The 13219-nt window shown below is 65.1% G+C and overlaps 1 protein-coding gene across 1 annotated transcript; it reads left to right on the forward strand.

The window, feature by feature from the left end:
• Positions 1-5222: 5222 nt before the first annotated feature.
• Positions 5223-12065, forward strand: DLGAP3 (DLG associated protein 3). The gene is made up of 10 exons (XM_059830679.1): positions 5223-6239; positions 7267-7472; positions 7901-8015; positions 8151-8385; positions 8909-9249; positions 9377-9462; positions 10158-10582; positions 10901-10992; positions 11203-11346; positions 11847-12065. Exons 1-10 carry the CDS (start codon positions 5223-5225, stop codon positions 12063-12065), a joined length of 2880 nt encoding a protein of 959 aa, XP_059686662.1.
• The last annotated feature ends 1154 nt before the right edge of the window (positions 12066-13219 follow it).

Raw genomic sequence — 13219 nt, forward strand, 5'->3', positions numbered from 1 at the left:
TAACCGGTGATGGGTGCTCATCCGTGCCATACAGCGCCCATGAACCCTGTGCCAGCTGGCGTGGGCTGGGGTCCCCAGGGCCCTGCCTGGCCTGGGGGTCCCTCCAGGGTGGTCTCCCAACTCAGTCAGCTGCGCTCCTGCTGCTCTGGCCGTGGGGTCCCAGCTCCAGCAGTTGGGTCCCCATGTGCCGTGTCCCGGCTCCCGTGGGCAGGGTGAGCATCGCTGCGGGGCGAAGGGGGCCGGCGGTGCCTGTGCCTTGGGGCAGCTCACCCCTGCCTCTGCCCATGCCCGCCCGGGGATGCTGGCGTGGCCCCCTCCCTGTGCCACGTCTTTCCTTCTCAGCCAATTTCTTTGCGGGCTCTGGCCGCTGGCCCCGGCTGCTCCCCGCTTGTACAGGGCTTTTGAAGAAGTGGCTCTTCTGCCAAGATCCGGGTTTGGGCTTTGCAGGGATGGAGCGCCAGGCTCCCTTCTCCGCTGGCTTTGCCCTGGCAGCCCGGGGATGCTCCGGCTCCCTCGCACGCCCCAGCACAGGAGTGTGGCTCTTGTCCTGGGGGAATCAGCTCTGGGCACCAGGGTGTCCAGGCGAGCGGTGCTGGGCTGCACGTTCTGTGTGGGGTGGGGGATCCCACTCCTCCCGCGGTGGCCAGAGGCACCTGCGTTGCAACGGGGAGTCCCGGTGCTGGCGGCCGTGCCGGGATCCCTGGCAGCTGGGGCGCGTCGTGGCCGTATTTCCTCACTCTGCTCCAGGAGTAATTGCTCAGATGGGGACTTGGGGCAACTCCCATCCCTCTCCCGGCATGGTAATGAGTCAAGAAGACTCAAAGACAAATGGCTCATTAAGAAGCAGTGCTGCATTGCAGGATTTTTCATCCCACCAACCGCTGCATCAGCAGAGGCAGCACCTCTCGCACTCGCTCTCCCCAGCCCTGGAGAAGGAGCTGTCAGGCAGCCGGTGCCGGTGCCAGAATTAATCATGTGCTTAATAACCTGCCCCTCCCGTGGAACGGCCTGTCCTCAGCCTCCCGGCGCGTGGAGTGGGGCGGCAGCGCTGGGCTCGAGCCCTGTGGCTCCGTGGCTTTGGTGCCAGGGAAGCGCCCGCGCTCGGCGAGGAGGGACGTGCCGGGGCAGCGCTGAGCCGGGGGAGATGCCCCCCGGCATCGGGGTGCCAGGGCCCCCCAGCCCAGCTCCATCGGGGTGCCGGCCAGCCGTGCTGGGCAGCACGATGCTGCCGGCCCCTCTTGGCGACCTTGGTAAACACTGCTCGCTCCACTCATATTTGCGGTTCTTCAGTTTGTAGAATCCTTCATGACTTTTTAAAAATCTCGCCTCATCCCTCACTTACAGCGGTGGCCGGTTGGTTCCTGCCCCTCACAGCCCTCTCTGGGCAGCGCCCGCCTGCTGCCCGCTCCGTTTTCTTTCGTTAACAGATTTGATTTCCTGATTGCATTGAGAACATTTGCTGCGATCTTTGCATCCTGCTCACTCCCCTTCCCCTGCCCAGCCCTTACCAACCGGGGTGACGAACCTCTTGCTAATGACACTCTCTTCCCTGCCTGACACAGCTAATGAACCATCGGTGAGCTGCTTTCAGCTAATTCAACTTTTAAGAAAATAATGACTCGGTGCAGAATTATGTACTAAATTAGGTGATCTCTTACTAAGCCCCCTTTTTTTTTTCCCAGGCTGAGTAAATTTTACTAATACAGCCTAATAAAATAACAGAGCAATTAGTAATAAAATAAAATGTTTGCTTTCTACAATCCTTCTCGCTTACAATGAGTTGGGAAAAAGTAAATAGATTAAAAGCGCGGTGGAAACGACCTGGCGGTATTCCATATTTATTTTCTTCCGACGACTATAGATCAAATTTGCTCAGCTCCTAAGTGGGAAGACCACTTTATTTTTTTTTTCCCAGGCTCCAGCTTGCGCGCGGCGCCGAGCGCTCACACTGCGTGTTTGTTCTCTCCTGCTTTCATCCCCAGCCATAAAGATCCCCAGCAGGACCCGCGCTGGCAAAACCTCGAGCTAATTTGCAAAGCAGAATGGGCCGAGCTCGTGCCTCTGCCGGGCCAGCGGCTGGAAAAAAATCCCTTTGCTCACGCCGGAAAGCTGGTGTGGCGGGAGGAGGCTTTGTGGAGCATATGGCCGGATCCGGAGCAAATCAAAGTCAATGGCGAGGTGGCCGCTGGGCCAGCTCCGACGCCCGCTGGCAGGGAATTGCATAAGAGGATGGGGCTGGGGATGGTTTTGGGGCTAAGCTGGGCAAAACACGTGTCCGCGGCCGTGCGGAGCCATCCCTGTCGCTGCGGGTGCGGGCAGCGCTGCCTACAGGGCGGCCTCGGGGGAGGAGGGAAGGCTGGGCTGCTGAAAAAATACACAGGGAGTTGGGTCAGGCTGTTTTTGGGGAGGAACACCCTTGCTCTTCCTCCCTGGGCTTCATCCCCCTTGTGTCACTCCCCCCAGAGCCTGCTGCCCCCGGGAGACCCAGCGCAGAGGAGCTGCCGCCGGCTGGGGCTATGAGGACAGCATCCCCCTGAGCGCTGGGCGGTAAGTGCCACCGACGGGCTTCGCTGGGACCCTGGCACGTGCTGCCCATGGCGGGGGCTGCCTGGGAAGGGCGGGGGGCCGGGACTCCCCGGGCGTGGGGCTGTCGACCCCAGCTCTCCGGGTTTGACCTGGAGATCTTGGAAAGCCTAGCTGTGCCCTGCGCCGGGGCGGTTTGCTGGGAAGCAGAACTGCCTCTGCCAAGTGCCCCTATGGGAAATTAAATGAGGGCGCTGAACTTCAGCGCGGCCCGCGGTGCCAGGGGCTATGGGCTCCTCTCTTCCCTGCGCTGACCCTCGCGGCGGGGAGAGACATGGCGGGAGCAGACGTCAGAGGGAAGGTGGAGGTGGGGGAATCAGCGGTGGGAGTTTCTCTAGGCTTTGGATGCAATAAAGGCAAGAAGTGAGTTATTTGTAATGGTAATTATGCTCTTCCAGTTTATCCTAGCACATAATTGTGTGGGCGGTAGGTTCCCACTGGTGGTAATTACCCTGGTGTTAAATGGCACAAAATTCAGCCGGGCTGGGTTTCTCCCCCCTTTTTGAGTCTGCGGTTCGGTGGCGCATATCCTCTCCTTCCCAAGGGCTGTGCAGCGCGAGTGGCCTTCAGCGGGATGCAGTTCCGGCTCTCGGCCGTGGCCGTCTGCCCGCAAGCCGCGCGCCGGCCAGCTCCCCCTGCCCCGCGCAGCAGCCTCCTGCCTGCGCTGCCCACCCTGGATGGGGGAGAGGAGTGGGCTCAGCGGCTTCTCCTGCCCTCTGCACGTGGCCATCCCCACTGGGACATGGGGACGGGGACGCTGGGCCACTCTGCCTGTGCTGAGACCCACAGGATTGCTCCTGACCCCTTCCCCATTCCCAGGGTGCCCGCGGTGGGACTGGCTGGTCCCTGGCCAGGGCGCAGGTGTCCGCGTGGCTTCGGTGAGCTGGTACTGGCCGGGACGTAGCATCCTTCCCCACGGCATGTCCCCATCGTCCGCCACTGCCCCTGCTCCGCCACTGCCCGTGGCTGCGGGAGAGCTGCCGCGCTGCCTCGCCGGCGCAGCGGCGGGGCCCAGCTTTGTTTCGTTCCTGCGCCTGCCGAGCACAAAAGCCCGCCGGGCTGATGGTGACGGGCTGCTCAGCTATTTTGACTCCTTCTTCCTGCCGCAGCGGCAATATTTGGATCAGCTGAGAGCTTCCCTCCCCGAGCAGGAGATGATAGCTTAGCCTGTGGAGGCAGACCTGGGCCTGGGAGCCCGTCTGTCTGTCCATCCGTCCTGCTGCTGATTGCCGGCTCGATCCGAGGGCAGGGGAGGCAGCCCCCTCCCACACTGCTGTGCCTGCTCCCCATAGCAGGTCTCCCGGGAGGGGAGAGGCATTTCTTTTTGTAACAGGCTGCAGCATCCTTCGGCTGAGATGCAGCAATTAGGGAGCCTCGTTAGAGCAGGAGCGCGATTGTGAGGGCGGGGGGAGAGGCGCAGGACCGAGCCATCCAGCCTTGAAGCAGGCGGCGGCGGCTTATTAGGGCAGACGCGTTCCCTGGGCGCTGCCGCAGCCCCGTCTGCCGCTCGCCGCCAACGCGTGCGTCGCTGCCCGCACCGCTGAGGGGCCTCCAGCCCCTCTCCCCTCCCGGGGCTCCTCTCCCTCCCCATACATCCTCGGCCCTCCCGGTGTCCCTCATTTCCCATCCCCACGTGACGGACCCCGTGTGCCGCAGGGACTGTCCCACGGCCACCTTTCCCTGCAGCCAGTCTCGGAGACGGGCTGCCCACAGCACCCTCCCAAATATGATAACAAGAGCATTAACGATGCCTGTTAATTAACCGAGCTACACTGGAGACTAAGTAATTTCCTCATTTACAGTCATACCAAAGGCAGAGCCTTTGAGGGACCGTAAGGTAGACAAACCTCCACGGGTGCACGCAGCTCCAGCGTCCCGGCAGCCGGCACGGGGCTCAGCCTGGCTCAACGCCCTCCGTTCTCCTGCTTCTGCGTGGGGATGCCCCACACACAGCATAGCCATCGCCACTCCCTGGCTCTCCCTCCATGGGGGCTGACAGGGCCGTGGGGGCCGGCGGAGCAGCCGGTTGTGGGTCTCCATCCACAGTCGGGCGCCGTGGCCAGGGCCGTGTGGGGAGGACAGGCTGGATGGAGACATCAGAGCGCGGCCCCCCCATGCCCTGCAGCAGCTCATTAGCAGCTCTGTGAATCGCAACGGCTGAAAAACTCAGCCAGAACCGTTTTCCTAATGGAGAAACACTTCATAATATTTGGCGTCGGGAAGAAAACAAGTTTCTGATGATGGCAGCATGTCCTCCCTCGCCGTCTGCGGGCCCCATGCTGCCTGCATCGCTGCAGACGGCACCTTGTCCTTCCCGCTCCCCCCTTAGCACTGCCCCCTCCAAGTAGCTGAGCTGGGGGTGACCCTGGGTGCCCAGCGCCGGCACCGTGCCCCCCTCACCCCATGGAGAGCCAGGTTTCTGGCACTCCAGCCCGACTTCACAGGGGCTCAGCTGCGGGCCAGATCCTGCCCTGGGAGCTTCCCAACCCCCTTGGTTGGTTCCCATGGGACAGCCCCAACGTTTCACCGGCGGTGGGGTGCAGAGGGGAGCGTGACGCCATGCCTGTCCCTGTCCCTGCAGATGAGCCCGCAGGGACAACCCTGCAGGATGCCGAGGCTATGGGGCGGGTGCTGACACCATGAAGGGCTACCATGGGGAGCGTAGCCAGGCACAGCCCTCCTCCGGCCACCGCTGCCGCTACATCCCAGAGGACTGCGAGCATCCCGTCGACTACGTCCAGCACGGCCCCGAGGGCCGGCCGCCGTACCTCCTCAGCCCCAGCGAGCCGTGTTCCCTGGAGCATCCCTACTGCCCAGCACGGAGCCCTGGTTCGGCCAGCGAGTGCCCAGGCGGGCCCCTGAGCGAGCCGCCCTCCACCAGTGCCAGCAGCACCTTCCCAAGGATGCACCACGCACAGCAGCCCTACGACTCCTGCGACGAATGCATGGCGACCGCCCACCCTGCCAGCAAGATCAACCGCCTGCCCCCCACGCTGCTGGACCAGTTCGAGAAGCAGCTGCCGCTGCACCACGACGGCTTCCACACGCTGCAGTACCCACGGGCCGGCGGCGCCGAGCCCCGCAGCGAGAGCCCCAGCCGCATCCGTCACCTCGTCCACTCCGTCCAGAAGCTCTTCGCCAAGTCCCACTCCCTGGAGGCACCGGCCAAGCGGGACTACAACGGCACCAAGATGGACGGCCGCGGGGACGGCTACCACCACCACCACCACCACCACCATCACCACCACCAGTCCCGCCACGGCAAGCGCAGCAAGAGCAAGGACCGCAAGGTGGACTCCCGGCACCGGTCCAAGATGATGGGCTGGTGGAGCTCCGACGACAACCTGGACAGCGACAGCAGCTACATGGTGTCCGGCCGGCACGCCGCCGACCAGGGCACCCAGTACTGCGTGGACGCTCCCGAAAGTGCCTTCAGAGACTTGACCTTGAAGAGTCTAAAGGGTGGCGGGGAAGGAAAATGCCTGGCCTGTGCCGGCATGTCCATGTCTCTGGATGGCCAGACGCTCAAGAGGAGCGCCTGGCACACCATGACTGTCAGCCAGGCCCGTGAAGCCTACCCCAGCGCCGGCGGCACCGAGAAGACCTTGATGCTTCAGGAAGCAAAGGCCAAAGACCGAGCGTACCAGTACCTGCAGGTGAGGGGCCGGGCAGGGCGGGGGGCTGCCGCCCTGGGGACCGCGGCCGGCGATGCGGTGGGGCAAGCTGGGGCTGGGACCTTCCAACCCAGCAGTCCGGGGTGCTGTGGGGATGCTCCAGCTCTGCTCCATGTCCCCAGCGGCTGTGCCCCATCCCGCGCCGGTCCCCGCTGTCCCCTCACGGGCGGTGTGAAGTCCCATCTGTCATCTCCTGCCCCGTGCCCGCTGGATTTGGGGTCAGACCGGCTCTGTCGGCCTGGGGCTGCTGGCAGCCCCTGTGCCCGCTCCCTCTTTGCAGCTTTTATTCTGCTTGCGCCTGGCTGGGTGCCACTGCCTGCCTCGTCACCGGGCTCCCTTCTAGGTCACCCCCCTTCCAATTAAAAACTAATTAACTCTTCTCTCCCTTTCCCGGGGGAAGGAGACAGGGAGTGGCAATGCTGTGCTGGAGGCGGGGGGCGGCTGGGGCCCCTCTCCACCGGCAACAGGGGCATCAGGGCAGGGTGCCAGCCCCACCGCCCTCGCCATGGGGTTCGGGGGTCACCGTCCCCCTGCCGCAGCCCGGTAAGGACCCCGTGGTGCCGGCGTCAGCGGCGCGTGGCAGGACCGGTCGCCGCTACATCAGCTGGGTGGCTGCGCTGGCATGGGTGGGATTTGGCCCAGCCGTGCCTGCTGGGGGGGCTGTGAGGTGGGAGCGGCTGCGCTGCCCCGCGTTTTGGGAACGGCCCTGCATGGGGCACGGGGAGCCGTGGCTGTTAGGAGGGATCAGCTCTCCTGGACTTAGGGGCTTTCCCAGGGAGCCAGAGCCCCCAGGGTCTGTTCCTGCAGCTCTGGGGTGCCGTGGGGAGGGCAGGGGAGCCGTGCCAGCACATGCACTGGCCTTGGGCTGTGCACACATGCTGGGTTTGGGCCATGCATGCATGCTGGGCTCAGGCTGGCATGTGCCATGTGGCAGATGTGGGGCTCGGCTCTGCGTCCCGACCACGGGAGCCCGGCCACGGCGTCCTCCCACGCTTGCCTCCTGCTCCAGGTGCCGCAGGACGAGTGGAGCGGGTACCCAGCGGTGGGCAAGGACGGGGAGATCCCCTGCCGGCGGATGCGCAGCGGCAGCTACATCAAGGCCATGGGCGATGAGGACAGCGCCGACTCGGACGCCAGCGCCAAAGTATTGCCCAGGGCGGCCATGCGGCGAGACAGCTACCGCCGCTCCTCCAGCGCCGACCAGGCCAGGACCAAGTAAGGGCTGTCGCCTCCCAGCCCTGTCTCAGCACCGTGGGTGACAGCGGGACCGTGGGCTGGGGCTCCCCAGGAGCTGGAGCTGCCCCGGGCGGGCACCGGGGGGGACGTGGCTGCGCTGGGCTTTGGGGTGGGACCTGCTGCTGCAGCCATGAGCAAAGGGGAGGAGAGGCACGTTCAAAAGGAGACAACTGGGATGTGACCCAGTCCTGGTGGGTGACAGGCTGGTTCCTCATCGCCGGCCCCACTGTGTACCCCTCTGGTGGTGCGGGACAGGTCTGTACCCCCAGGACAGCATTTCGGGGCAGTTAGAAGCAGGGACAGCGTCAGCAGCCGGTGGGAGCATCTCTGCGCCTGTGTTTCCGAATGCTCTGCTTGAATGTGTTGCTTTTGGTGCGATCCCTTCTATTCCCACTGTCTCTCATTAGGTTTGCAAGTAGGCACTATTCTGATTCATATATCTGTAACTGTCCCAGCTGCTGCACCCCACCACGAATGCTCCCGCGCGGACAGGGCTATGGGCGCTCCTTCACCACCGGCCAGGTAGGGCCCCGTGTCACAGGCACCGTGGGGCAGGTTGGGGCAGGGAGGGTGGCGGATGTTCCTCTGAGCATCTCCTGCCCTGCTCGGCCCCGGTCTCGGCTCGCCACCCCCAGCCTCACCCGCTGCTCTCCCCAGATCAACGACGAGCTCAACCACCAGTTTGAGGCCGTCTGCGAGTCGGTTTTCGGCGAGGTGGAGTCGCAGGCCGTGGAGGCACTGGACCTGCCCGGCTGCTTCCGCATGCGGAGCCACAGCTACCTGCGGGCCATCCAGGCGGGCTGCTCCCAGGACGACGAGTGCCTCTCGCTCTTCTCCATGTCGGCCCCCGCCGGGCCGCCCATCACCAGCAGCATCCTGAAGCCCAGCACTTGTGAGTCCCAGGGGGTGGCGGGGGCTCAGCCACGCGAGGGACCCCTGCGTCTCCCCACCTGCTTGCCCGGGCACCTGCCAAGGGCTGCTGCTGGCCCCTTTCCTGCCCCCAGCCCCATGCAGCCCCCGGCACAGGGTGTGAGCATCCCGCTCAGGGCACGAGCATCCTGCTCAGGGCTCAGTCCCGGTCAGGGAGCTGCTCTGTGCCCCCAGCATCTGTCTGCCGTTCCCTCTTTCCCTCCAATTCTTTCCCAATCTCTGCCCCTTGCTGGGTGCTGCAGCAACTTGGCCATCGTGGGTCTGGGGGTGGTTTCTGATCCTTTTCTGGGGATAAACTGGCCAAACAGCCCCTCTCAGCTCCAGCCCAGATCTCAGCTGGCTGAGGCGCAAACCCTGGGGGGCTGCGAGCCCTGCGCTGCGGGAGGAGGTGGGCACCGTTCCCCTGGGGCCCCTGTTCGTGGCGGGAAATGAGCAAGTGTCTGTGTTTTTACGTGCTTCTTCATCCTGCACCTCTCCCACAACAGCCTTCAGTTACAGAAAAGCTCCACCTCCCATCCCTCCAGGAACCAAAGCCAAACCCCTCATCTCCGTCACGGCGCAGAGCAGCACCGAGTCCACCCATGAGAGCTACCTGCCTGGCGAGGTCACCCGCAGCCCCGCCTGGTCCAAAGACGCCGCGGCCCGCTGCAACTCGGCCGAGAGCCTGGAGAGCTCCAAGGTGACGGCCGTGGCCCTCGACCTGCCTCCGGTCCAGCCCCGCGCCGCTCCCAAGCCCTCCACGCTCATCATCAAGGCCATCCCTGGCCGGGAGGAGCTGAGGAGCTTGGCTCGGCAGCGGAAGTGGCGACCCTCCATCGGCGTCCAGGTGGGCTTTGCTCCTCCCTGTGGGCTGGGAGCCAGCTCCGAGCCTGCCCGAGCGGCATGGGCGATGTTGAGCCCCTGCGCTGCATCTCAGGGCCACCCTCCAACGCTCTCCCTCTGCCCCTTGGCAGGTCGAAGCCATCTCCGACTCCGACACGGAGAGCCGGAGCCAGAGGGAGTTCCACTCCATTGGGGTGCAGGTGGAGGAGGACAAAAGGTACCACGCGGCCGGGCTGGGCTGAGACCTGCCACACTCACTGCACTGGGGGATTGGGTCCCCCTGGGGCTCCCTGAGCTGTCACGCAGCATCTTTTCCCTCTCTCCTCCGGCTGAAACACCCAGAGCTCAGCACTGTCCCTGTCCCGGGCCGGCTGCCCCCACCCGGGGCAGGATCTGGCCTTCCCTTTGCCCTCGCACCTCGCTGCTGCTAACGGGCTGCCCGGGGAAGGGGCTCCCCGGCTCCCGCCCTGTGCTCAGGTCTCCTTCTCTGGGGCTCAGCCTGGGGTTTGAACCTGGCCCAGGCGCAGATGAAACCTTTGGGCTTTTCTGCAACGACACGTGACGTTTTGGCCGGGGTGGGAGTGCCGTGTGCTGGGAGTTGCATGGCCCCCGGGACGGGAGCTCCGGCAACGTGCCCACGCAGCGCTGGTGCATGCTCCTCTCCATCCTTGGTCCAGTGCTGGTAGCCATGGAAACGGGCTAAGAGCAGAGGAGATGAGGGACCAGCGGGTTGTGGCTGCTCAGAGCTGTCCCTGTGGCCCCGAATGCTCCGGGATCCAGACTGGCGTCCCCAGCCCCGTCCTGCCCCCGGGCATCCCTCACCCTGCCCGCAATGGCCCCTGGCGAGGGGACGAGGCAGCAGGACTGTCCTCGCTGGCCGTGAGGGTCCCCACACACTCTCACTCTCCCCAGGCGAGCACGCTTCAAGCGCTCCAACAGTGTGACGGCGGGCGTGCAGGCGGACCTGGAGCTGGAGGGCTTCACCGGCCTGGCCGTGGCCACCGAGGACAAAGCCCTGCAGTTCGGGCGCCCCTTCCAGCGGCACTCCTCGGAGCCCGAGTCCGGCCGGCAGTACGCGGTGTACAAGACGGTGCACACGCAGGGACAGTGGGCGTACCGGGAGGACTACCAGCTGCAGTACGACACGGTGGAGGTGCCCCGGCGGGACGCCTGGATGGAGCGGGGCTCCCGCAGCCTCCCCGACTCCGGCCGCGCCTCCCCCTGCCACCGCGATGGGGAATGGTTCATCAAACTGCTGCAGGCGGAGGTGGAGAAGATGGAGGGCTGGTGCCAGCAGATGGAGAGGGAGGCTGAGGACTATGACCTGCCAGAGGAGAGTGAGTTGGGGGGGTTTGTGTGGTTGGGAGGGACTGGGGCTCCCATGGGGCTGGGGGGCACAGCCACGGTCCTGCAGTGCTCCCACCTTGGGACCACCTTGGAGCATCTCCCCTGCCAAGGCTAAAGAGGTTGTGGGGGGGCAAGAAATACTGGGAAATCCTCTGGGACTAGCGGGCTCCAGAGGACGGAGGAGACCCCGTCCAGCCTGGGGGGATCCAAGCTGTCCCACTGCCCCCGAGGGGGTGCAGGTCCCCACCGTGCAGGGGAGAGGCTCCGTGCCCCACGGGAGCACTGACCATCTGCTCTCCCCTCACCAGTCCTGGAGAAGATCCGGAGCGCCGTCGGCAGCGCCCAGCTCCTCATGTCCCAGAAGGTGCAGCAGTTTTACCGCCTCTGCCAGCAGAACATGGTGAGTGCCGGGCAGCGGTGCCACAGGGTCAGCCATGCCGGGTGAGGGGTCTTGTACCCTGAGCCGGTGGAAGAGGGACTTTGTAACGCCCTGGGGGAGAGCCAGACGGAGACCCCCCCAGCAGTGGGGGGGGTGGGATGGCTGTGTGGCCAGCAGAGCTGATGTCCCGCAGGCAGACGTGGATGACACTTTGTCCCTCTGTCCCCACAGGATCCCAACGCATTCCCTGTGCCCACCTTCCAAGACCTGGCCGGCTTCTGGGACCTCCTGCAGCTCTCCATCGAGGACGTCAGCATGAAGTTCACGGAGCTCCAGCAGCTCAAGGCGAACGGGTGGAAGATCGTGGAGCCCAAGGTAAGGGCAGGGCTCTGCCACTGGCACTTGTCCCCTGTCACCTCTCCCTCCCTTCTCCCCAAGCACATCTGTGCCCAAACCGCTGCTACCGGGCTGTTGCCAGTGACTGCTTTTAGCTAACACTTGAAAAACAAAGATCCAGGAAAAATGAGGCTAAAGAAGGGGCTGTTCCCCTGCCACAGTCTCGCAGCCGGCTCGCTGGGTGTTTCTGGGCAGCGCTGCCTGCAAAGGGCCAGGCAGGGTATTGGCATGGGCAGGGGTAGCATGGCACGCCCGCACAGACAGATGAAGGGATCCTCAGCCCTGCCTCGCGACTCGGCGCGGTGCAGGACGGGCGTGGGGCCGTCTTGCCGTGGCTTTGGCTTTGCCACCTGCGGCAGCACCGTGCATGGAAGTGCACGTGTCCCGCATGCCCACTGGCTGTGTTGAGCCCACTGGGACACCCGTTCCCCGAAGGTCCCGGCCCCGTGCCCACCCTGACACCCCTGTTGTCTGTGCAGGAGGAGAAGAAGGTGCCTCCCCCGATACCAAAGAAGCCGCCGCGCTCCAAGGTGCACCCAGTGAAGGAGCGCTCCCTGGACTCGGTGGACCGGCAGCGGCAGGAGGCCCGCAAGCGGCTCCTGGCAGCCAAGCGAGCTGCGTCCTTCCGCCAGAGCTCGGCCACCGAGAGCGCGGACAGCATCGAGATCTACATCCCCGAGGCGCAGACCCGGCTGTGACCGCAGCCTCCGCTTTTCTACCCGGACTGGACGGCGCGGCCGTAGCTCACTGTGATGGGGGGCCACGGGGACACCCTGGGGCAGCTCTTGGCCCCACTCACAGCTTCTCTCTTTTCTATCTTAGACCTTTCGTGGATCCGACGGCGGGTGAACGCAAGCCCGGTTCTGCCCCGTCCCGTTGCCCCCCGCCCGCATGCCCCTGCCAGCCTCTCCCGGGGTCCGGGGCTCTCCCTCCCTCTGCCCTCCCTGGGGCCATGTCCCAGCTCTCTGTCCCCTTCCCACCCCCCCAGCCCTTCTGCATCCCCCCAGCCCGCGTCCCAACCGAAAGAGAGGTGACCCTCAGCCCCTGGCCCTGCTGGGCTGGAGGGGAGGGGGCTGCAGGCAGGCCCCCCGCCTCTCTGTACTCAGTGCAATCCCCCAGTGCGTGGCGGGGACGGGCCCCCCAGCCCCCGCCCGGCTGGAGCCCCCCCAGCCCGCTCCCCGGCCCTGCCGGCACGAGGCTTTGGGACGCGACGGGGGCAAGGGGCTCCCCTGCGCTGCCCCCACCTGCCTCCAGCTTGGGTGCCATGGGGGACCCAGGGCTCCTTCCCCTATATACATACATAAATATAACCTGAGGAATAAACCAGAAACTACACGTGACCAGCTCTGTGTTCTGGCTGGTGGGATGGACCAGAGCAGCAGAAACCCCCGGTCACGGCGAGCCGCCCCGCTTCCCTCGCACGGAGCATCGCGACGCGCTTCTCCCCTTCCCGCTCAGCCCTTCTTCCCTGTCAGTCTGTCCCTCCGTCCGTCCGTCCCTCCCTCCCCCCTGCCAGCCTGGAGTCTGGGAGCACCTCTGCAGCATGGCATTAGCTGGGGACAGGGGATAGTCCCCCCGTGCCTTGCCACCGGTGGGAGCCGCTTCCCCAGTGTGCGAGCGAGGCGGTAGTGGTGGGGAGACCTGCCCACAGCCTGTTCACACCCATGGTGCCAGGAACCGCAGCGGTTCTGTGGGGCTGGGCTCGGCACTGGTGGGTGGGATGGGAGCGTGGACATGGCCGGCAGCTGCCTCTTGAGTGTGGGGCTGCTAGAGATCACCCCAGGGGGTCACCCCTTCTCCCCAAGCTCCCAGTGCCCCGCAGGGATGGGACACCTGAGAACGGGGCTGTCCT

This window comes from Gavia stellata, chromosome 29 (assembly GCF_030936135.1).
Source record: "Gavia stellata isolate bGavSte3 chromosome 29, bGavSte3.hap2, whole genome shotgun sequence".
In the NCBI taxonomy this organism is placed as follows: Eukaryota; Metazoa; Chordata; class Aves; order Gaviiformes; family Gaviidae; genus Gavia; species Gavia stellata.